This window comes from Cynocephalus volans, chromosome 8 (assembly GCF_027409185.1).
Source record: "Cynocephalus volans isolate mCynVol1 chromosome 8, mCynVol1.pri, whole genome shotgun sequence".
Lineage (NCBI taxonomy): Eukaryota > Metazoa > Chordata > Mammalia > Dermoptera > Cynocephalidae > Cynocephalus > Cynocephalus volans.
In genome coordinates this window covers 37,595,447-37,622,246 of record NC_084467.1, presented here as the reverse complement: position 1 = coordinate 37,622,246, position 26,800 = coordinate 37,595,447, and the positions used below count along the sequence as shown (strand labels likewise).

General features: G+C 37.2%; 1 protein-coding gene across 7 annotated transcripts in view; it reads right to left on the bottom strand.

The window, feature by feature from the left end:
* Window positions 1-26,800, bottom strand: part of MAST2 (microtubule associated serine/threonine kinase 2) — a 218,887-nt gene that overhangs the window by 74,512 nt on the left and 117,575 nt on the right. For 2 of the 7 annotated variants that reach the window (XM_063105594.1, XM_063105595.1), the window contains exon 2: window positions 25,094-25,288. The exons of the other annotated variants lie outside the window; for them this stretch is intronic. In XM_063105594.1, coding sequence (XP_062961664.1) covers window positions 25,094-25,288 — 195 coding nt within the window. The remainder of the gene's footprint in view (window positions 1-25,093; window positions 25,289-26,800) is intronic. 7 annotated transcript variants of the gene reach the window in all.

The following is a 26,800-nucleotide window of genomic DNA, read 5'->3' as shown; positions in this document are numbered from 1 at the left end:
GCATGTTGAGTTGATTTCTATGTACAGTGTAAGCTAAAGGTCCGATTTCAATCTTCTACATGTGGAAATTCAGTTTTCCCAGCACCATTTATTGGAAGTCAAAAGATAATAAATGTTGGTGAGGGTGTGGAGAAAAGGGAACTTCGTACACTGTTGGTGGGAATGTAGATTGGTACACTATGATGGAAAACAGTATGGAGGTTTCTAAAGAATTTAAAAATAGAACTACCATATGACCCTGCAATCCCTCTTCTGGGCATATACCCAAAGGAAATGAAATCAGCACCTCATAAAGATATCTACACTCCTATGTTCACTGCAGCATCACAATAGCCAAGATATAAAAACAACCTAAGTGTCTGTCACTGGACGAATGAATAAAAAAATTGCTACACCTTGCCAGAGCAATTAGGCAAGAGAAAGAAATAAAGGGCATCCAAATTGGAAAGGAGGAGGTCAAATTGTCCCTGTCTGCTGATGTCATGATCTTATATATAGAAAACTCTAAAACCTCCATCAAAAAACTCTTAGAACTGATAAATGAATTCAGTAAAGTTGCAGGATACAAAATCAATACACAAAAACCAGTAGCATTTCTATACACCAATAATGAGCAAGATGAAAAAAAAAAATTAAAGAAAGCATTCCCATTAGTGATAACTACAAAAAAAAAAAAAAAAAAAAAAACCTAGGAATTAATTTAACCAGGGAGGTAAAAAATCTCCAGAAGAAAAACTATAAAACACTAATGAAAGAAACTGAAGAGGAACAAAGCAATGGAAAGACATCTCATGCCCATGGATTAGAAGAATAAATATTGTGAAAATGATCATACTACCAAAAGCAATCTACAGATTCAATACAATCCTTATGAAAATACCAATGACATTCTTCACAGAAACAGAAAAAACAATCCTAAAATTCATATGGAACCACAAAAGACCCCAAATTGCTAAAGCAATCCTCAGGAAAAAGAACAAATCTTGAAGCATCACACTACCTGACTTCAAGACATACTACAAAGCTATAGTAAACAAAACAGCCTGGTACTGGCATAAAAACAGACACACAGACCAATAGAACAGAAGAGAGAACCTAGAAATAAAGTCATGTATTTAGAACCAATTGATTTTCAACAAACGCACTAACAATATTCACTGGGGAAAGAGCAGTTCCTTCAATAAATGGTCCTGGGAAAACTGAATATCCATATACAAAAGAATGATGCTAGACCCCTATCTCTAACCATACACCAAAATCAATTCAAAATGGACCAAAGACTTAAATGTAAGAAACCATGAAACTACTGGAAGAAAACATGGGGAAATACTTCAGGACACTGGACTGGGCAAAAACTTTACAAAAAGGACCTCAAAAGCATAGGCAACAAAAGCAAAAATAGACAAATGGGATTATATCAAACTGAAAAGCTCCTGCACAGCAAAGGAAACAACAGTGAAGAGACAACCTACTATATGGGAGAAAATATTTGCAAACTATGCATCTGATGAAGGATTAATAACCAGAATATGCAAGGAACTCAAACAACTCAAAAGCATTAAAAAAAAAAAAAAAAAGCCCTGATCAAAAAACAGGCAAATGAGCTGAATAGACATTTATCAAAGGAAGACATGCACCTGGCCAACAGATATAAGAAAAAATGCTCAACATCACTAAACATCATGGAAATTCAAATCAAAACTATGATGAGGTATCATTTCATTCTTGTTAGAACGGCTATTACAGAAAGACAGAAAATAACAAATGCTGGTGAGGATTAGAAGAAAGGAGAACTCTTACGCACTGTTGGTGGGAATATAAATTTGACTGGTCATCAAACTGTATGTTTTAAACAAGTATAATCTCAGTCTATTACATTTCCAGCACACCTCAATGAAATGCCAAAAAATATTTTAATGTAAATAATATCATGTCACTCTTCCCCTTAAAATTACTGAGAGTAAAAGACAAAATTCTTACAACAGCTTATGAGGTGTTACAAGGGGGCTGGCCAGTTAGCTCAGTTGGTTAGAGCATGGTGTTGATAACACCAAGGTCCTGGGTTCGATCTCCGTGCTGGCCCCGTCAAAACAAGGCATTACATGGTCCAGATTCTCCATTTCTCTCCTTCTTGCTCACACTTTTCTTAAGAACGAGCCAAGCCAAGCATGCCACTGCCTCAGGGACCTTACAATGGATACTTCCTTTGCATACAGTTTCCACCAGATAGCCTCAAGGCTTGCTCCCTCACCTCCTTCAGATCTTTGCTCAAGTACAATCTTCTCAGTTAATTTCCCCTTGATCATTCTATTTAAAATTACAACTCTCTCCCAAACTCTCCGGATGTATTTTTCTCCATAGCACTTACCACCACCTAACTGTGGCTTTCAGTTAAAATTTATCCCGTTTAAATTGCTCATTCTTTCAGTAAAATTCCATAATTAACCTCTTCCATAATTAAATTTCCATAATTTGTCTTTTTAAGATAATGCCTCTGGCACATAAGTCATAAATTGTCTGCCTAAGGGTGTTTTTCAGGATCACTGGAGTTACCTTGGCCCAACACAAAACCAGGCTAGGCTGGTTGAGCCCTCAGACCTCTCTGCGGAGCCTGCCCTGATCCTGCTGTCACAGCCATTTTCTGAACCTGCAGAGGCATGCAGATGGTTTGCACCTGTGTAGATCCTGGCACCACCCCTGACCGCTCCCCTTAAATATTCCATCCTTCCCACCGTGGACAGGATGGATCTGGGATACAAAATCTCCTGTCTTCTCACATGGATGCCTTGTAAAGAAATCTTTTTTTCCCCTCTACTGCAAAGACTGGTACTTTGGTAATTGGCTTCTGCTGCATGTGGGGAAGGGAAGCCCTCTGTTTAGTTTGGTAACAAAACTATATATTTTGCGCATTAACTTTGTCCCCTCTCTTCCCATTAGAATCTAAGCTCTACCAAGGCAGAGGCTTCTGTATGCTTTACTTACTGCTACATTCCTCGATGCCCTAGAACACTGTCTGTCACATGCTAGGCTCTCGATAAATATTTGTTAAATGAATGAATGGATGAGTGTGTTTGCTACAAGGATTAAAATGAAAAGAATACAGTACACCTTGCACATGTAAGGTATATCAAACAATATGTCTAAACTCCTTGTGTATAGAAGTGAAAATCTCTTGAAAATTCAGGGACAGATAATTGAATCTAACTCCATTTGCCATGATCTTGTTTAAAATTTAAATAAAATTCAAAACACTAATGATCATATTTCCAGTCTACATGTCTTTTTATGAAGGTACACATAATCTCACTTGGCAAATTTGTAACAGCTGCCAGTGGAAAAAAAGGTCAGACACTCTAATACAGATGCCATGACTCAGCTGAGATCCAAAGCAAGAAACCCAATAATTTTTCCATTTCAACAGGCTCTGGCCATTTCCCCAGGTTCCTAAGAAGATACAGGGCAAGTCTTAATTCTTTCATCCCAGTAAGATGAAAGTACTGGATATTTGCAGAGTCGGGCATACTAACTCTCAGCAGAGGGGAAGTAACATGGAAGCCCCCTGAGCTCAGGCTCAGCTGTCTACTTGCAAAGAAGGGTTTACCATTCCAATCACTCGGTCACTGTGAGGTCTGGCACTTCATCTTTTTACATGCCTTGGCATGGCAATCTCAGCAGATAGTGGGAGCACAGGCTGAGGCACACTGTGCAATCTCTGTGACACTGTCATATTTGGGCTCGTTCCCCACCTTCAAAAATCCCTCCCTCGGGTAACTAGCAGACCATCAGGAAATCTGATCCCCTGCAAGAGCAGCCTTAAATTTACTTAGGAAACCTGCTTCCCGGCCTGAAGCAACACAGGGTGTGGATTAGGATGCCTACTTGCAGATCCCACAGGCCTCTCCAATCTCCCAAACCCAGAGGTCTAGCTGCTCCTAGGAACTTGAGCACTTGGTGACTGCCCAGCACTTGGCTACTTCCTTTTAGAATTTAGAATGAGGAGAAGACCTTTTGTTTCATTAAGTGTAAACAATAAAGACAAGAATCTGGAGGCATTTAAGGGCAAGTACTTCCAGATGTTAATTCAGAGTAACAAAGATGGAGTCCCTGTTAAAACTGAGAAGCAAAAGTAGGAGAAAATACATATTCTCTAGCAAATAAAGGGAGATATTATATTTATCAGTTATGTTATTATTATCAATCCATTATTTATCTCTTGCGTGGATTATTGCAATCCCCTCCTAACCAGTGTCTCTGATTTACCCTTGTCTCCTACTCCCAGTCCATTCTTAACATAAGCAGCCACAATGATCCTTATAAAGCATAAATCAGATTATTTCACTCCTCTGCTCAAAACCTTCTAAAAGCTGCTAATTTCACACAAACACATCTAGCTACTAGGACCATTGTGCTAATTGCTCCATTTACCTGGAACGTTCTTCCCCCAGTTCAAATGCCATCTTCCCCATTTCCCTATATAATACTGTGACCTGCTCCCCCTAATTGCCTTTACTCTACCCCTTTTTTTCCAATAGCACTTATCACCTTCTAAGAGGTATCCCAATCACCAAGACATAGTGCCTAAAGCATGGTAGGTTCTCATAAGTGTTGGTTGAACAAATGAACGCATTTCTGTGGAGGCAAACAGTCAGAATTCCCTCAGGGCACCAGGCATCAGAAAAACTAGGAAAAAGCCTTTGCTCTGAAACAAAAGTTTTCTTCCCTTGAATTATATACTTTTTAACCTCTGTCCCATTGGTTTGGAAATTATACAATATTTGTTTCCTTTTCTCCTCCTAAACTAGTTATCATTATTGAAATTTTAAGAGACATTCTTGTCTTAACGAAGTCTAAAGTTAACCAGTATCTCGATCCTCTTTCTGAACAAAATAAAAAGAACTTAGAAGACATTGATTCTGATCCTCCACCCCTGCACGCTTTCAATTTACACGTTATTTTTTGTGTGTGGTCTTGTATTTGGGGTTTATCTTATTTTTATATTGCCAACTTAGTAATTATTATTATTATTTATAAAATTTGGTGGGGGGGCGGCTGGCTGGCATGGGAATCCAATATTTATACAAAAATTGCTTGCTTAGATTTACTCATATATTTTCCAATTTATTTGCTTAACATTCATTCCCTCTTGGATCTCACCTTTCTTCTTTCTTTCTGAATTATACTCCATAGCAATTATTTCCATGAGGATCTGATAGTGATAAACCCCCTAAATTCTAGTTTTTGTTTGTCTTTATTTTGCTCAATCACTTCCAAGGCTAATTCAGCAGGTATAGAATTCTACAGCATCTTATTCAGAGTAACTTTTTTCTAAATTCTTTAAAGACATTATTCCACTGCCTATTAAGGCTCCTGTTATTGCTGCTGAGAAGCTGCCTCTTAGCATGATTGTTGTTCCTTTGTAGTTAATTTTTCTTTTCTCTCTGGTTGTTCTTTTTTTTTTTTTTTCCCTTTCTTTCTTTTTTAACCATTATCTTTTTTTTTAGATATGATTCACAAAACATAAAGTTCACCTTTTAAAGTGTACAATTCAGTATTCAGTGGTTTTTAGTATATTCACAAGGCTGTGTCACCATTGCTACTCTCTAATTCCAGAATATTTTCATCACCCCCAAAAGAAATCCTGTATCCATTAGCAGTCATTCCCCATCCCATTCTCCTGCCTATCCCAACCACCAGTGTACTTCCTGTCTCTATGGATTCACAGACATTTCACAAAAATGGAATCATATGTTATGTGGCCTTTTGTGTCTCGTTTCTTTCACTTAGCATGTTTCAAGATTAATCATGTTGTAGCATGCATCAGTACTTCATTCCTTTTAATGGTCAAATAATATTCCATTGTATGGATAATGACACATTTTGTTTATCCGTGCATAAATTGATGGGCACTTGGGTTGCTACTACCTTTTGGTTATTATAGATGCTGCTGCTATGAACATTTGTGCACAAGCTTTTGTATGAACACATATTTTCAATCTTCTTGAGTGAACTTTTTTGCTTAACTTGTTTATTAGCTCTTTTAGCTTTTGTGGATTCTTGAGGGTTCTCTAGTTCCTTTTAAGACCTCTCCGTTTTTATGGTTCTGCAGGTTTATTGCAACGTATCTAGAAGAGGATTCTTTTTTATTTATTGTGGTTGGGACTCATCATGCTGCAGGACGTTATGGTGTTTGTTTGATGAAGGTCTCAGTCACTACCTCTATGAATATTGCTTCTCCCATTTCTCTATATTCTGTTGGACATTATTGTATCTTCCATATTTCTTAGCTCTCATTCACATTTTGCATCTTTCCATCTCTGTCTTACACTACAGATAAAAATTTTACTAACTTTGTCTACAGCTCTATCCACTATTTAACATGACTATTGTTTTCAATTTCAAAGACACAATATTTTTGAAGATGATTGTTTTTCTTTATTATTAAGAGCCCGCCGTGCTGAAGCTGGGTCTGGAGCTCACAGACCCCTCGAGCCCATTCACAGAGTCACCAGATCCCTCACATGCAAGTCTATGGGCTAGGTAACTGGCCAAAAGGTCCTTGGAGCCATAGGTTCGAAAGCATGGCCATGTGAGTGGACGCCCAAGACAGGCGCCAGCCAAGGTGGCAGCACCACACGTGCGCAATAATTCCACCCCCCCGCCCACCCCCCCACACACAATTTGCTTACAAAGAATGCACAGCACCACCCCAACCAGACCGAGGTGAGGGGCCCTGATTAAATTATCCTATTTTCCCAACAGAGTCCTATTTAAAGCCCAGATGAGATTAAGAAACTTCTTTTTATCTTTTTTATTTTTTTTTTTAAAGATGACCGGTAAGGGGATCTTAACCCTTGACTTGGTGTTGTCAGCACCACGCTCAGCCAGTGAGCGAACCGGCCATCCGTATATGGGATCCGAACCCGGGGCCTTGGTGTTATCAACACCGCACTCTACCGAGTGAGCCACGGGCCGGCCCTTCTTTTTATCTTTTCATGCCATTGGTTTTCCTACTCTATTCCTGCACTGAAAGTAGTCTTTTGAGGGTTCTCATGTAGGGGATCTCAATTCTAATTGGCTACCTTAAACAAGCCAAGACCTCATCCTCTTTCCATTCAAGCTTATCAAGGCTAGCACACCTCCTCCTTGACCCCCTTTTTTGAAAGCTCCAACACTGGCTCTCACTGTTCAGGTGTTGTTTTTCTTTTCAATTTAGGTAGGTCCCTCAGGCTCTTCCTCATGTTCTACTGAATTTAGGTGTGCATTTAAAACAATAACAATAATAGCTAACACTTATTAAGTGCTAACTAGGTACTATTTAAAGCATTACACATAGTATCTCACCCCACTATGAAAGGCTAAAGCAGCCTTCCCTAAGTCACAATGATTCAATTAGGAATATTTATGAAGTCATAATAATTTGACACTGAAATAGATAAAAGAATTTGAAGTAGTTGCTTTCAAGAAACAGAAATCAAGGATAATAGGAGTGGGGTAAGAGAATTTCTAGTTTCTTTTATAAGCCTTAAAGAATGAATTAACTTTTTTTTTTCCCTTCTGATAGAACTGATCACTTTTTTTAAAAATTTTATTTTGTCGATATACATTGTGGTTGATTATTGTTGCCCCTTACCAAAACCTCCCTCCCCCCCCCAACAATGTCCTTTCTGTTTGCTTGTTGTATCAACTTCAAGTAATTGTGGTTGTTATATCTTCCCCCCCACCCCGGTTTTCTTTTTGTGTGTGTGTGAATTTATATATTAATTAAAGAATAAATTAACTTTTGAAGTTAAGTCCATAAATTATTTTGACAAAATAAAAATTAAATTTAAAATCTGGATGGTTTATACATATGTAAAGTGAACAGGAAGGGGAGGGATGATACCTAGATAGGAGAAGAAATTTGTGGCAAGCAGTATTGTTCTGCATTTTAACTGGGCAACCATGGTTCAAATCTAAGCTATAGTAGCAGGTTTAAAGAAAAGTATCAAATGATCATATCAATCCCTTGGCTCAAAATCCTCCAACAACTGCCATAGCAAATAAATAAATAAATAAATCAGTTATTAGCATGACATTCAAGACCCTTCATGATATGGTCCCCTGCTAATCTGTCCCACCCATCATCATGACCCCACAAATCCTCCATCCACATACTTTACATCCCAGTGCTAAACAAAGCCAAACCATTATGCCTCCACTCTCTTGCACATGCTATTGCTTCTACTTAAACACTCTTGTCCCAAATGTCTACCTGACAAATATATATTAATTCTTCACTTCCCAGCTCAAGAGTTTTCTTCTCTGTGAAGCCTTCCCCTTGTTCTCCAGGTCAAAATTTGGGACTGATTGACTTCCCTATACTGGCACTAAACCTTATATATCCTTCTGAAAGGGATCAGAATATGCCACCCTCAAATATGCCACTTTGGCATATAGACTATTTTAGCTAAAGGCATTTGAGAATCAGCAAACTCTCTGCCCTTCCCCTTTCTGCCTAAAAGCAGGGTATAAATTTTCCTTTCGTAAAGGTAATACAAAGTAAGCCTATTGCTTCATGGAAAACAACTGATAGCATTTGTTGTCCATGATAAAATTTGACCTTTTAAGCAAAAAAACAAAATTTTGAAAAACTTCTATCACCATAAGTTTGAAAGCTTCTCAATATTTAGACTTTACTGAAAAGAGTGATGGTGATACTAGCAAATGTGATTTTTTTCATATTGCATAATTGAAATGTATCAACACTTTGAAGAGAAAAAAATAGAGAACAGGTATTTGATAGTTTAATGGGATATAAAGAAAAACTCTCAATAGAAAGCACAGAAGAGATTTTCTTAACTTTCGAAAAGCTCTTTACTAAAAAATTAAAGAAAAAATTATACTCAAAGAGGAAATTTTAGATACATTCCCAATGAGGCTGCATGCTCTCATTGCTACCAGTGAACCTAATACCAGAAACTCTGGCCAATGAGACAAAAACCAAATCAAAAACAAAAACAAAAACAAAAATTGAGGATAGTATAGAAAAATATAAAACCATCAATACTTTTACATGCTAGTAATAACAAACATACAAAGTAATAACAACATACAAAACAAGTTACTATTCAGAACAGTAACTAAAACACTTGAAGAAATCTAGTGCTAAGAAATTGGGCCAATAAAATCAACAGTGAAAGATGAATTTCCTTGAGTTGAAATTCAAATAACAGAAATCTGAAAAAGACTTGCAAACATAGAACATTCAAGATTATTAGAGATACAAGTGAATAAATTAAAAATTTTTTAATAAAATGAATCAAAACTGGCAGTAATGAAACAAGAATAATTGGACATGGAAAAAATTTAATTAGACACTTTATAAGTTAAAACTATAGATAACAAAATTCACTAACTTTAACATAGTCAAAAAGAGAATGAAAGACAGTACTAAGGAACAGACCCAAGGACACAAATGAATTGATGGCTGTATGAGCTTATTTCCTGGACCCTTTTTAGGGGTCCTGTGGACAGATTTACAGCTAGAGAAAAATAATTGCATCATGAGGAGCTTCACTGTGAACCAGACACTCCCTAACAGATCTACTAGCTTGGCCCTTCTTCTATAAGAACTTCCTGCAGATAGACTAGGAATACTATACCTCTTTCAAAAATAATTAGTAATCCAAAAGGAACTTGCCAAATATCTATACAAGATATTTTATTATAAGAAATTAATATCCAGAATATATAAAAACTCCTACAATTCAGCAACAACAAAAAAACAGATTAAAAAATGGGCAAAGGACATGAATAGACATTTCTCCAAAGATGTACAATGGCCAATAAGCACATGAAAAGATGCTCAATATTACTAATCATTAGAAAAACACAAATCAAAATCACAATGAGATACCATTCTACACACATTAGGATGATTATTATGAAAACAACAGCAACAAAATCCATAAAATAACAAATGCTGGCTAAGAATTGGAAAAACTGCAATCTTTGTGCATTGCTGGTAGAAATGTAATAAGGTGCAGGTGCAGCTGCTGTGGAATACAGTATAGTGGTTCCTCAAAAAATTACCATATGATCCAGCAATTCCACTTCTGGGTATACACTTGCTGTGAACGGACTGAATTGTGTCCCCCAGAGTTCATATATTAGAAGCTTAATTCCCACTGTAACTGTTGAGGGTGGGAAATCTTATTATGGTAACTGAAAGGTGGGGCCTTGAAGAGGTGATTACATCGTAAGACGATGCCATAGGGCGTGGTTTAATAATGGTGGTCAGGGGCATGGTTCTGGGGGCTTTAAAAGGAGAGTACACGAGGAACTCTCTCTGCTTTGCCATTTTCTGCCTTATGAGACCCCTGTATTGCTATAAAGCCACCACCAAAGAAGATAGATGTGTTCCCTGGACTTTGGACTTCTCAGCCTCTGAAACTGTAAGCAATAAATTTTGTTATCTTATAAATCACCCAGTTCCAGGTATTTTGTTATAAGCAACAGAAATGGACTAATACGATAATACTCAAACTGAAAGCAAGAACTCTTTTCTGCTTCCAAATCTATTTCCAAAACAGTTATTGGTACACTCATGTTCACAGAAGCACTATTCACAATAGCCAAAAAGTGAAAACAACCTAAGTGTCCATTGACGGATGAATGGATAAACAAAATGTGGTATATACATACAATGGAGATTACTCAGTCTTAGAAAGGAAGGAAATTCTGACACATCCTACAGTACAGATGAACCTTGAAGACATTATGCTAAGTGAAATAAGCTAGGCACAAAAGTACAAATATTGTATGATTCCACTCACGTGAGGCACCTAGAGTAGTCAAATTCATAGACAGAGAAACTAGAATGGTAGTTTCTCTACTATTAGAAAGTAATGGTAAGGGAGTTAGGCTGGAGAGAAGGGGTAATTGGAGTTAGTGTTTAATGGGCACACAGATTTCCCACAGGTTGGAAAGCGGAAAATTTTATGGAGATGGATGGTGGTGATGGTTGTATAACAAAACTGTACACATAAAAATGGTGAAATTGGCAAATTTTGTTATGTTTAATTAACCACAATTTAAAAATGAGAATTTTTTAAAAACTGAAAAAGTGAGCTAAAAATAGAAAGAAAAGGCAAGAAAAAGGAAAATGATTATACACCATGGGATCTATGCCATGCAAGGTTAGTTTAAAATCAATTAATATATTACACCATATCAAGAGAATACAGGACAAAAACTACAGGATCATCTCAGAAGATGCAGAAAACACACCTGACAAAAGTCTAACACACATTTAAGATAAAGGCTGTCAACAAACTAGGAATAGTTAAGGACCTATCCTTGACCTGATAAAAAGCATCAATGAAAACCTCACAACTAACATATTTAATGATAAAAGAGTGAATGTTTTCCTCCCAAAGAGGTGCAACAAGGCAATTATGTCTGCTCCTGCCAATTCTATCCAATATTGTACTGGAATACAGCACAAAGAAAAAAATAAAAAATAAAAGTACCCAGATTGGAAAGGAAGAAGTAAAACTGTTATTATTTACAGACAAAATGATCCTGTATGTGGAAAATCCCAAGGAATTTTTAAAAAACTAATAAAACTAGTAAACAAGTTTGGCAAAATCACCAAATACATGAATATACAAAAGTCAATTGTATTTCTATATACTAGCAACAAACAATCCAAAAATGAAATTAAGAAAGCAACCCCCATAACAACAGAATTAGAAAGAATAAAATACTTAGTAATAAATTTAACAAAAGAAGTGCAAGATTTGTACGCTGAACAGTACAGAACACTGCTAAGACAAATTAAAGAAGAGATAAATAAATAGACGTTCCATGTTCATGGATTAAAAGACTCAAGGTTGCTGAGGTGGCAATTCTTCCCCAACCTGATCTACAAATTCAAAGCAATCCTTATCAAAATTCCAGTAAGCCCTTTTGTAGAAATTGACAAGCCAATCCTCAAATTTATATGAAAACAGAAAGTACCCAAAAGAAAATAATTTTGAAAAAGAACAAAGTTGGAGGAATTATACTACCTGATTTCAAAATTACTATAGAGCCACATTAATCAAAGACAATATAGGATAGCAAAAGGAAAGGTGTATAGATTAATGGAACAGAATTGACAGTCCTGAAATAAAATATTGACCAATTAATGATCAATTGGTTTGAACAAAGGTGCCAGGATGATTCCATAGAAAAAGGAAAGTCTTTTTAACAAATTATTCTGAAATAATTGAACAGTCACACACAAAAAGAAAAAAAAAAGACCTTCAACTTTTACCTCATCATATACAAAAATTAACTCAGAACACAGACCTAAATTTAAAAGCTAAAAGCATAAAAATTTAAAACAGAAAAAAAGCTTCATAACCTTGGGTTAGGCAAATAGTTTTCAGAAACCAAAAATATGATTTTTAAAAATCTTGCACTTCAAAAGACATCATCCAAAAATACAGAATGACAACCTGCAGACAGGGAGAAAATATTTGGTAATTTCATATCTAATAAAGGACTTGTATCTAGAACATAGAACTCAAAACTCAATATTATGAAGACAAATGAACAAAATTTTTTAAAGACAAATATTTGAAGAGACATTCCACCAAAAAATAGATACACAAATATCTATTAATGTTGTGATACGATGCTCAGGTCATTCATCATTAGGGAAATGCAAATTAAAACCACAATGAGTTTCCACTACACATCCACTAGAATGACTATAATCAAGAAGATAAAATACCTAGCGCTGCTGAGAATATGGAAAAACAAACTCTCAGATATTGCTGGTGGGAGTGTAAAATGATACAGTCACTGCAGAAAACATTTTGGTGTTTTTTTAAAAGGTAAAGATAAACTTACCATACAACCAACTCCATTCCTAGGACTCTACCCAAGAGAAATGAAAACATATGTCCACATAAAAACCTTATGCAAACGTTCACAGCAACATTATACATAATAGTCCCAAAATGAAAACAATCCAAATGTCCATCAACTGGTGAATAAACTAAAAAACAAAATGTGATCTCTCCAATAATGAAACATTACTCAACAATAGAATGAACGAACATGCTATGACATGGATAAACCTCAAAAACATATAAGTGAATGAAGCAAGAAACAGAAAAATACAAAGTATATGAGTCCATTTATATGTAATGTTTAGGAAGAACAAACTTACAGAGCCAAAAGCAGATCAGTGGTTGCCTAGGGCTGGGAATAGGAGGAGCAGGATTAACTACAAATGGGCACAAGGAAACTTTGGGGGATGGAAATGTGCTAAATTTAGTTTATGGTGATGATTGCACAATTCTATAAATCATTTGAACAATTGGTGAATTTCATAGTATGTAAATTATATCTCAATAGAGTTTCTTTTTTAATGTGCTCCCTGAGACTGCATGTGATGTACTTAGTGGACTTCAGAACCCACCCCCCACCCCGCCTTCCTGAATAGTCCAGTCTGGATGCCATTAGATGATGGTAGTGGCCATGTGGTTAAAGGAGGTGAGGGGAGGCACCCGGCATGGGATGTCAGAGACTGATGGGGGCTAAGGAGATTGTCTGCTTGGGGAGGCCAGTGGTGTCAGTCTGGCATGGGGTGTTGGAGACCCAGCGAGGTAAGGAGGGCATATACATAGGTCAGTGGTTACAAAAGAAGATTAGTTACATACAGAAAGAAACAATCAAATAAGTAAGTAATTATATCAAAGATAATAGGGGTCAGGGTTCTCACTATCAAAGAAGGGAGTCACAAATATGGAAACAGAGAAAACTAGAAAAAACTAGAACTGGAAGTGGAGGTATCAATGTGAGTTTAGTTTTCAATAAGTAGAGATCAAAAGATAAATAAAGATGTATGTGTGTTACATGCATAAATTCCCTGGGAGCAGTGAAGCCAAATACCAGCAACCATATCTACCATTCATATCTTGGCTTTTATGGTTTTTTTGTTTTGTTTTGTTTTGGTAGCGGGCCGGTAAAGGGATCGAACCCTGGACCTTGGTGTTAGCATCAGGCTCTAAACAACTGAGCTAATCGGCCAGCCCCATATCTTAGCTTTTAAATACCATTCTCCAGTAAAAAGAACTATGTTTCTTAGAGAAATGGTTAATTCAAGGGCTAGGGCAGGAAGGATACAAAATAAGCCAGCCAGAAATATTTTATCAGGCCAGAAAGCTGGGAAGTTCTCAAAGAATAATGGAGACATCAAAGAGACATGAAAGCCAGCATGAAGAGACTCCCCTTGACCAAATATGGTACAATATGAGCACCCAATTATAAAATGATACTAACAGATTATAACCCATTAAATAAAATAGGAATGTACTGAGTTCATGTGACATAATAAAATAAGTGAAAAATGAATAGCGAGAGGAGAAAGCTTTCCCTACAGTGGAATGTCAACTGATGAGTACAGAAAAATACCATTTGGCAACAAGCACAGAATAATAATACAGCCAAGAAACATCAATGAATGCTTAAAACAGTGGGTTAAAATTTGATGAAGAATCGGGTATTAACATAATTTTAAGAACCTTCTCACAAAATACTAATTACAAAGTAGAAATGAGTAACTTTATAGCATAGACACCTGGCGGTTACCACCTTAATCAAGTGATCAGGGTTAACTTCACAGTAATGGGACAAAATGAAAGCTCGTGTTACCTGATAGGATGCAATGAAAGGAACACAACATTCTTTTTGTGATATTCCTGCCAAACATGCATAACCCGAATCTAATCCTAAGGAAATATTATACAAACCCAAATTGAGGAACATTCTATCAAATAACTGGCCTGTAAATCTTCAAAAGTGTCAAGGTCATAAAAGTTGAGAATACACTACAAAACCGCTCCAGATTGAAGGAGATTAAAGAGAAATAATAAAATTCTAACACATGATCCTGGATTGGATCCTTTTGTTACAAAGGACATTACTGTGACATTTGGTGAAATATGAATTAAGCTTATGGATGAGAGGGCAGTATTTATTAATGGTAATTTTCTGATTTTAATATTGTGGTTATGAAAATGCCTCTGTAGGAAGTACACACATTCAGGGGTGATGGGATATCAGTCAGGAACGAATTCTCAAACAGGTTAGGGCAGGGGCTGGCAAATTTTTTCTGTAAGGGACCAGATAAATATTTTAGGCTTGTGGTCACTTGTATATTCATTATTTTTTAAAAACATCCCTTAAAATATGAAAAATCCATTCTTAGCTTCTGGGCTGTACAAACACAGGCTGCAGATCACATCTGACACCTGGGCTATATTTTGCTGACCCCCGGTTTGAGTGGAAAAGATCTTTGAACTATTCTTGAATTTTTGAAGTTATTTTTTTAAAATATTTCTGCTAAAGTCTAGAAAAATCACTTGAAAAGTTCTAGGAATGGCTGCAGTAGAAGCAAATAAAGTTGAAAGCTGAAAGCTTATTGGATTAAAAAAAAAAATCTCTTTCAGTCCACCCCATGCTGGGGACTTTCCTACTGCCAATTTGGGTGTCTTCTCTCACTTAGACGGCCTAGTAATGCAGCTGAATGAATGAACAAATCTATCCCAATTTTCTGGACAGGAAAACTAATCGCTTTCACATAAGATAGGGAAAAAAATTCTTCATCCCTAAGGAACATTTTAATATAATTTTTTAGTTGGCTATACTGACATACCGTTTCTTACCTACCAGACTGGCAAAAATTCAAAAGCCTGACAATACATTCTGTTGGCAAGGCTGTGAGCAAACAGACATTCTCTTACACTGCTGGCAGAAATGCAAAATGGCATAACCCTTATGGAGGGTAAGTGGACAATATCTAGTAAAGTTACAAATAAGTATATTTTTTGACTCAGCAATCCCAGTTCTAGGAATTTATCCTAAAGATACACCTCCAACCATAAGAAAAAATATATGCATTAACACATAATTAAAGCCATGAAAATTAATTATTCTATGCCAAGAGGATCTATCATTGAAAATTATTTGTATCTCTGACTCTACCTCTAGTGAACTAGTTTCCTTAACAGCATGATTCTGCAGCCCTGAACCTATCCTATCTACCAAGATGAGGTACTCAGGATCAGCATGGGCCTTATAGCATCCAGGGACAGTAAAGAGAAACTGCTGCCTCTGGATTCATTCTCACTGCTCAGAGTCCTACAATCTATATAATGAGCTGCCCCGGATGCTTCCTCTTTCTACATAGGCCAGAAGACAATGTTTTCCTCAGATTACCATTCAGTTAGCTACTTCCGTGATAAGCTCCAAGAGCCTTTACAAAAATAAACTTAAATTAAATGTTTAAAAAATCTCCTGTTGCACTGCTCTGGGCAAACAACCTCCACTACGAAGCAATAGTTAGCAAAAACACTGACCAAGAAACTGGCCATACTCAGGCCTTAGGCTAAAGACTCAGAAAAAAGTCTAGCTGAGTTGACTCAAGAGTAAGGGTACCTAACTGTACCTCAGGATAAACAAATAGATATTGAGGGGAAATCCCTTTTGTGTAAGTACTGTAGGTAATAAATGGAAAGGGAATGGGAATATCATCTTTTACAAACCCCTAATAAAATAATGGATCTAGGTAATAATTATCAATAGCCGCTACTATCAAAACAAGGGAGAGACCTGACATTACCTGCCTCATGACAGATATGCATTGAACCAACTTTCCCACCTACCACGCTCCTCTGCCCCCCAAACCAGAATCAGACCAAGCCCCCAGTTTATAGGAAATACAGGGGGCACAAGAACATGTTAAATAACCTCTTGGGGATGCAATCAACAAAATCTACAATGTGGGAAAGTCTACAAGGACAAACAACTCAGTTTCTGCAACAAATTAATCATATGAAGAAAGAGAGAGGATGGGAAAACCCTAGATTAAAAGAGACTTAAAAGTAGAGTGACCAGATATCCCAATTTGTCCATGACAATCTAGGTTTACATCTGTTGTCCCAGTATAATTATTAATAGAATCCTCTTTCATTATCAAAAGTTTCCTAGTTTAGATAGTTCATTATATGGTCAGCTTACTTAAGAGGCATATTAACCAAATGCACTGTGTTGGCATAGTTTAGTCACTGATTCAAAAAACTGACTATAAAAAACATTTGAACACTAAATGAATATTTGATGATTCTGAAAATTATTATTGTTTTAGGAGTGACAGTGGTATTGTGGTCATGTTTTAAAGAGTCTTATCTTTAGAGATACAAACTGAAACGTTTTTACAGATGAATGATATGAAGTCTGGGATATGCCTCAAAAAAATTGGGAGAAAAATAGGTGAGGATATAGATAAAATAACATTGTTCATGAGTTGATAACATAGACACTGGGAATATAATAACACTCTCTCCACTTCTGAATGCTTTTGAGATTTTTCCATAATACTTCCCAATGTTTAATTCACTAAACAAATTTTTCCAGAAACAGAAATATCCTAGAAAGCTTCAGTTTCCTGCTCTAAAGCCAAGAGCAAGCATTTGGCACCTTGCCAAACAGAATTGTTTATTCAGAGTCACCTGAAGCCAAAGTCTATGGAAAATTCTCTGCCATACAAGGTTACCTGAGGTTAAATCATAGCTACTATTCCATTTAAAAAAGAAAAAAGTATTCTCTTTCCCTAACAAGAGAATTACTTCTGAAGATACTCTCAAGTTGCTTCTTCCCTAACAGAAGAGGAGAAACAAAACAGTTTACAATTGTTTTGATGGACTTTTCTCATTGCCAAAACAAGGCCCTTTTAGAAGAATGTAATTCAGAGTGTTCCTCGTTTTAGTCCATGTCCTGGTGAGCTCCAACAGGCCAGTTTTCAGCAGCAACAATTAATGAGCCCACATGAGAGGGCAGGGGGACATCCAGCTGCCACTGCCTTATCTTAGCCAGAAACAAAGCTTCCACAGTAAGGACATACGTAAGTGCTACCTAGAGCTATCCACAGGAAACTAAGAAGATGAGAAAATTAATGAAAAGGAAAAACAAATGGAAACAAAAGGAAGTGCTGAGGCTCAGCAGTGTGTGATTTTTCCAACAATGGCGTCAGCAAAATAACTATTGTAACAGCCCAGGGAATATTCTAAACATTTATTGACTCATTTAATCCTTACTGTAATCCTTGAAGTACTATTATTATCCCCATTTTAATGATGTAGAAAACTAAAGTAGAAGGCAGTAATCTGCCTACTACTGGTATGCAGCGGGACCAGCATAAGAACAAGTTCTGAGATCTTCCTCCTTTGAAATTACTTTGAAAAGCAGTTGTCTTAAAAAAAAGACAGACAAGAAAAGCAGGTGTTGGTAAAATGAAAATAGCACCTTCTCTTTGGCAGGAAATAATCTTGACACTACCAAAAATGGGTTTCAAAGGCTTCCTCGTTTAGGAGGGGGTCCAAAAGAACACCTGTCCTTTTGCCATATAAGTCTTCAGAAAGTCTCCCATGCATGTGACACAGGAGGGGCAGAGGGTGAATCAGTATCCATGGCTGCCAGTTTCAGTAGTGACCTCCTTGCTGCTGAAGATGTTCAGGCAAAGGCTGAATAGCTTTTTGCTAGACACTGTCTGGAAGGCATTCCTACGCAGTAGGAAGCCGGCTACATCTAGAAACAGTTCCAATACATAGACCACTCTAATAAGGATTTCTTGCTGCAAACCCTCCCACTTTAGGAACAATGAAGTCTACAGCAATTAAAAACAAAACCTAAGTCATTCTGTGTTCCAGAAAGTTGCTAACGCAAAAATTCTATCCCCAGCAGGCCCATAGCTGGGCCAGTGAACGGCCAGAGACACAACTGCCTCCTCTCTCTTCAGGGAAGCCAGTTACATACACCAGACTCCATCTAGCACTCTTTCTTTTTTTCTTTTTTTTTTTTTTTTTGTCTTTTTTGTGACCGGTACTCAGCCAGTGAGTACACCGGCCATTCCTATATAGGATCCGAACCCGCGGTGGGAGCATCACCACACTCCCAGCACCGCACTCTCCTGAGTGCGCCACGGGCTCAGCCCAACTCTTTCAAACAAGGTTATGCTAAAAATGCAATACCCTTGTGATGGAGTTTGGATATTTTGTCCTTCCAGAACTCATGTGGAAATTTGATTCCCAATGTGGCAGAACTGGAAACTGATTGAGTCATGGGGGCGGTTCCCTCATAAAAGGATTAATGCTCTCCCTGGGGGAGGAGGGATTAATGAGTGAGTTCTCGCTCTATTAGTTCCCACGAGAGCTGGTTGTTTAATAGACCCTGGCACCTCCCCTCATTCTCTCTCTTGCTTCCTCTCGCCATGTGATCTGCTTATACCCGCCAGCTGCCTGCCACTTTCCACCATGAGTAGAAGCAGCCTGAGGCCCATGCCAGATGGAGCTGTCCCAGAATCGTAAGCCAAATAAACCTCTTTTCTTTATAAATTACCCAGTTTCAGGTATTTCTGTTATAGCAACACAAACGGACTAATACACCTTGATTGAGTGCCAACGAGTAGGCTGGAATCATATTCTTAGAAGATATACAAGTTGGCTAAAAGTTAGAGGTTACTTAACTCAATCCAAATCACAATCATATTTACTATGTCTCTTAAGGTTGCATCATACCCATTTGAGACACTTAAGAGCTATCATCAAGGTCTGTCCATAACAGAGTCATCCCTTCCAGCCAAGGAACAAACAGAAATGTAGTAGAGAGTTAGAGTGGGCATCATTTCAAATCTCTCTTCATTGCCCTTCAAATTACAATTTGTAAGGTCCTAAGACCATCTCTAAAATGCAGTCAATAAAAAGGATTGAGATTTTGAGCAGGTCCAGTTCTCACCACATGATGATGCAAAGCAATACTGTTTTCCAGCCCTTTGGGGCAATGCGGCCAAGAGTGTCTAGATCTGTATTCATCTGCTGAGGATGCCATAACAGTATCTGCTTAAACAACATACTTATTTCCTCACCGTTCTGGAGGCTAGAAGTCCAATATCAAGTTGTGGGCAGGGCTGGCTGCTTCTGAGGCCTTTTTCCTTGCCATACGGCTTTACCTCTATTTGTGTTTGTGTCCTAATCCCCTCTTCTTATAAGGACATAGTCATATTGGTTTAGGGTTCAATTGATGACCTCATCTAACCTTAATTATCTCTTTATAGACCCTATCTACAAATATAGTTACATTCTAAGGCACTGGGAGTTAGGACTTCAACCTGTGAATCTGAGGGGGGATAACAGTAATACTCCAAAACGTATAAAAGATACCTTGATATGGCCACTGGGAGGTGGCAGTGTGTGGATCCTAGGTCTCTCTCTCCTGGGTCTATTTTTTAAAGGTCAAATGCATGGCCAGCAGCTCTCAATTTTTAGTTCTTCACTTATTGATACTGTTTAATGGAACCATTTTTCTCTTCTTTCCACTTTACTTGTTCATTTGCTTAATAACAGTAAAGTTCAAGAGGCACCTATTCATGGTAAGGGCTTTGTAGAATGGAGGTTTACCACTGCATTCACTAAGTGCCGATTCTGTCCTGGATGCTGAATTTGAATACAGAGAACAAAACTTAATTAGTGGACAGCAATGAGCAGGGGGTAAAAGATAAGAAAATGGAATGACACAGGCCTAAGAGAAGAACAGCGGTTTTCAAAAGAAGGTAATAGCCCAGAAGTGGCAATGGACTGTGAGAATACCAATTCCCACCTCCACTACAGAGGGATTTATTAAAGAATGTTACAAATAGGTCACTCTGGGAAAAGAGAAGACTTGGGGATGCAAAAATTACTGAGGTTCAGAACACATTATGTTACACAAAGGAAGCATCTTAGATGGAGAAGCAGAAGAGTGTAGTTGTTAAAAATATCATTTTTGAAGCCAGACTGCCTGGGTTTTAATCCTAGTTCTGCCACTTACCAGCTGTGTGATCATGAGCAATTTATTTAATCGCTCTAAACCCCAGCTTCTTCATGTGTGAAATGAGCGTAATGGTAATATCTATCTCATAGAATTGATGTGAGGATTGAATGATCTACAAATTTTAAAGTGCTCAGAACACTGCCCGGCAGCTATTAAGTGCTCATTCTTAACTTATTAAATAAATACTCAACTGCACATGTTTCATTAGAAACATTACAATAGAAGGGTTATGACCACAGACATTGAAGTAAGATGCTGTGGAGTTATGTGCCAGTTTCTACTGCTTATTAATAACTCCCTTAACCTCTATGTACTCAGAGTGTCTTCATCTATAAAATAGATTTACTTGGATTATCCACTGTAGTGGATTGAATTATGTCCTCCCAAAACTAAATTAAGCTTAAATTGTGTCCCCCAAGTTTTATGTATTAGAAACTTAGCCCCCACTGTGACTGTTAGGAGGTGGGAAATCCTATTCTGGTAATTGAAGTGTGGATCCTTAAAGAAGTGATTGGATTGCAGGACCCTGCAGTACTGAATGGATTAAAAATGGTGGTCAGGGTGTGGTTCTGAGGGCTTTAAAAAAAAGAGGAAAGTCTGTCTTTCTCTCTGCTCCCACCATCTTGCAATGTGAGACCCCTGAGTCACTTCTGCCAACACCAGATGGACTTTGGACTTCCCAGCCTCAGAAACTGTAAGCAATAAATGTCATTTTTCTTTATAAATCACTCAGTTCCAGGTATACTGTTATAAGCAACAAAAATGGACTAATACATCCACCTCATCAATGTAATGGACATGTGTTATCCACCTGATCAGAGCATTTTGAAGATTAAATCAATTCAAAACATATAAACCATTTAGAAAAATGCTTAATACACAGTAAATTCTCACCAAATGTTACCTATTCTTATTCTTTTGTTATTTCATTTCTCAACTTTTCTTGACTAAGAAAGATAAAACAATTAAAATAAAAAGAATCTGTCCTTTATCTAACATGTGAATCAGTCCATCTATAAGCCCACAAAGCAATGATCTCTTCTCATGACAGACCCATGAGCTGACATATTAGAAAGACTGAACTGCTGCTCCCTGCCATAATGGGGACAGAGACCAGATTTACCTTTGTGCCTTAAAAACCAAAAAACCAGATGAAATATGTGAAACAATAGTTGACAGACATTGGATAGAAAAGGAACATACAAAGTAAGTCCTAAGATTGCCCCAGTTTACTACCTGAAGAACATGTCTAGGAATCAGCACAAGAAGAGGGTATCCAGAAAGAGCCCAGCAGTCTCCCTCAGCTGAGGAGACAGAACTGAGAATTTGGGGAGGCTAAGCAAGCTAGAATTTGCAAGACAAAGTACCAGAAAGGAAAGGGCTATACAGAGAGAACTCTGGAGATCTGCAGGGGGTTCCTCTCAAGTTTTTAGCTGAGTACTGACCATTGCACATGGGTAAGAAAACTATCCTAGAAAATTAGCAGGTGGTACACTCCCCGGAGCTCAGTTAGGGCCAGGAATAGTTCATGTTCCCACCTGCCTGAGTGGAAAAAACTCACAACACATGGGCATCAAGTAGAGTACTCAGAAAATATTGCCTCAGTAGTAAGAAAAAAATAGCCCCAAATGTTTCTCTGGCCCCACCAAACAAAGCCTAAAAGTAATCCTCCAAAGCATCAAATTATTTCCAAATAACTCCATCCCAGAATCTCAAGAATACAAAAATATCCAGCAAACAACATGCTAAAATCATCCTGTCATATCAGTGAACTGGTACTCTGCATGGGACAGATATACACAAAGAATGGAATGAAGCACTAATAAAGTCCAAACATGTGAACAAGTCTAGGGAAAAAAAAAAAAAAAACAACCCAAAAACAGGAAATTTAGCAAGTTTTCATGCCCAAAGCTCTAAGACATTGCTCCAGGTTGTGTGTTCTGAGATCATAGGTGTCAAGAGGTACTACAAGGGTACTTCAAAAGGTTCATGGGAAAATACAACTGAAAAGTAAGACAAACCTTTCTGTGAACTTCCTGAAGTACCTTCGTACTTCAAGCCCTGTGCCAAGACTGGGCATACCTTAGGCTGTGGGTGCTACACAACTTACAATCTTTCTCCAGCCTCCTACACCAAGGGCTAGTACCTCTGGAAAGGGTGCCTTGAGGGAGAAGTCACCCCTAAGATTGTCCTTTGTCAGTCTAACACTGCTTGAAGTTATCTGTGGAATTTAAGCTCCCATATCAAATAATGTCACTTAGATCTGTATAATGCATTGTGCTTCTACTTAAATTTTTAGTTTTTCAGGTTGCTTTTTTCCTAAAAAGCTTGACAAATGTCTATTGATTAATCACACCTTCCTTTTTGAAAGATATTTTTCAATTGGAGTCCAAGATAACTCTCTTGGTTCTTCCTCCTGAGTAACTAGCTACTCTTTTTGTCTCTCCTTTGCTAATTCCTCAATCTCTCTCCAACCTCTAAAAGTTGAACTGTTCCGGAGATCGATCCTTTGACATCTCTCTTCCTTCCCTATCAATAGTCACTCACTCGATGAGCTCATAAATCCAGATATATATCATTTACATGCTGTCAATTTCTAATCATATACCTTTAGCCCAGACCTCACATCTCTCCCACTCAATGTCGAATTAACTATCTCCAGCAAGTTTCCAGTCTCAGTTCACAGGAACTCCAATTTTCTAGTTGTTCAGCACCAAATCTTCAGTCATCCTTAATTTCTTTTTCTCAAATCCTGCATCAACAAATCCTATCAATCCTACCTTCAAAATACTTGCTCAAATCTGACCACTTCTCACCATCTGCACCATCATGGGTTCAAACAAGTATTGTCTCTACCTAGATTATACCAGGAGCCTTGTAACTATAGCCAAGAGTGATCTTTTGATCTAAGGCAGATTGTGATATTTTTTGTTTTAAACCCTCCAATGGCTACTCACATCACTTAGCATAAAAACAAAAGTGCTTGTAATGGTCTTTAAAGTTCTACTTAAACTGGCTCTCACTATACCTCATTTCCCACTACTCACCACCTACCTTATTCCATACCAGCTACACTGACTCTGTGCTGAACGCAGAACATACAAAGCAAGCTCCTAGATAAGGCCCTTGGCACATACACAGTTGCCTCTGCTTGGAACAACCTTCCTCCAGATATCTCCATTCTAGATCTATGACTTCCTTCAGGTCTCTTCTCACATGTCAATTTACCACTGAGGACCTCCCAGACCACCTTATATAAAAGGTCAACTCTTGGTCCCCACATTCCCTACCTCCCTTATCCTATTTTATTTTTCTCGGTAGCATTTACGGCCATTTGTTAGTTATATATTTCACAGTCCGCCCTTATCCACAGGAGATATGTTCCAAGACCCCCAGTGCATTGCCTGAAATAGAAGATAGTACTGAATCCTATATACAATATGTTTTTTCCTATACATATATACCAATGATAAAGTTTAATTTACGAAAGAGGCACAGTAAAAGTTTAACAATGATAACTAATAATAGAATAATTTTAATATACTGTAAAAAAAGTTACATGAATGTGGTCTCTCTCTAATAAAATACCTTATTGTACTGTACTATGGGTAACTTGCTGCAGAAAGTGAAGTCACAGATAAGGGGGATTAATGTAACTTGTTTGTCTGTCTCCCTCCACTGAAAAGAATCTAAGCTCCCTGAGGACAGGGACTTTACTGATTTTTGTTTCCATGACTAAAACAGTGCTTTGCACATAGTATGTACTCAAATAATGTTAAATATATGAAAAGGAAGGCAGAAAGAAATGGAAGTGGGCTATTTTCATCAACCTGAACAAATCATTTAAACCCATTATGGACTCAAATTTTCATGTTGTATAAAATGTGAGGTTTGGATTTGTGAACCTCTAAAAGCTCTAGCATTCTGTCATGCTATTGGGTGGTCAAAGTTCCCAGGACTACCCAATGGTCAGGATGGGCACACAACTATTTAAGTACTGATAAGCTACCCTACTTTCTCCTGAAATTTTGAATGTAGCAGAGACCTGTGAAATTTCTTTTACTCTTCTCTGTGACAAGGCCATGACTCTTACTCAGTTTCTCCCATTATTAAGGAGTAAGTTACGAGTTTTACCTACTAGGCCAGAAGTAATTGTCAAGGCCCACATTCATATTACAGCGGGCCTCCTTACCTCCACTGCAGTGGGCGGCTGAAACAGGGACTGCCAGGACTGCTGTGGGCTTGTGGATTCAGGAAAAAGGCAAGAGGAGAAGTAGCCAGAGCACAATCGGCACTAAATGGGACTCTAGTGAGAGAGAAGGCTGGAGCCCACGTGGGTGAAAACATGTGCTGGTTTACTTCAGCTCCACGGCAAAGGGTAGAGATTCTGACAAGGTACCACAGTGGGAAAAAAAACCAGGTCAGTGATAATTTCTCAACCAAAAAGAAACATATTCTAAATGGGTTGTTTAGGCAAGAAGTGTAAGAAAAGTGGTCAAAAATCATTCTCAAATATCATACTTCAATACCAAAGTTGGCACAGTATGACAATAGAGACTAAAACTTAACCCACAGAATTAAACTAAAAATTTAAGCTTCGGCTATTCAAAGTATTTAGAATTCACTTCTGGGCAAACGAAATACTGTGAATCTACTACAATTAGCAAACAACAGTAATATTTAATGTTTAATGATTAAAACTTCCTAAACAAATGAATATGTCCATAAGAGTAAAATACTCTCAACAGTTTATAAATTATTGATTATATCTACAATGACACCAACTTATTTAGCTAACTTTTCCTTAATGAATATACCAAATACAAGGGTACTTCCAAAAGTTCATGGCAAGATTTGTATTATCTCTCAATTCTGTTTTTCTAACAACTTTTTGAAGTACCCTCCTAATGTCACTTAACTCTGTATAACAAATTTTGCTCCTACTTAAATTTTAGTTTTCCAGATTACTTTTGTCCCCTAAAAACAGTTTAGTCATTTTAATATGTTTAGACCTACTATTAAGTAAATAAGAATAGACTGAAACAGGTAAAAAATATGGATTTCTAATTTGTTATTGTTGGTAGATATGCACAGATGATGAATAATAATTGACAGATTCACAGTATTTAATTTGCTATCATATTGGCATGGCTTTTTGTACACATACCATATTTAACCACAATACTATATGTCCAAGGTTAAAAAAAATTACTTAAGTATCACATAAGCACATGATCTGTTTCAAAATTATGTTAGTTTCCTTAATGTAATTGCTGACTGTACAGAATATGGACGTGGTGACATTCTACTTGTGCTTAATTACATATATTCAAGGGAAATCTTCACCTTCCTCTTCATTATCCCTCTAGCAGGCTTCAGGTTATTTCTCAGGTAGGTACACAATATGGGGACATAACAGGATAGGAAAAGGGAGGGCAGACAGCTATTTAAAAATTATTGGCATGCCCAAATTTCCACAAACTCAATATATTTTTCAAAATTATAAAAATTAAAAATATTAATTTTGGATTAATTTCTCACTTTCAAAAAGAACTTTCACTTTTCTAAAAAACTAATTCAAAATTAAGCTCCCTCATATATACACATTAGAGCTAATTTAGAACATATAAGACACTTAGTACTTCTTAACCTGAATAATAAACAGGTTATTTTGCTTAAACAAAATTTTGGAGTCAAACCGTATCACATAAAATAAGGTTTAGCCATTTTGATGAATACATAATTGATATTATAAAAATTTATGAAAACCAAATCTCAGTTTTTGTTCCTAATTATCACTCTACAAACTGGTAACACAATGGGACTCCAGTCTAAAAAGAATTATTTGAAAAGGAAAGGTGGTTTATAAACTACTTGCAAGAGGGTATTTTTCTAATTC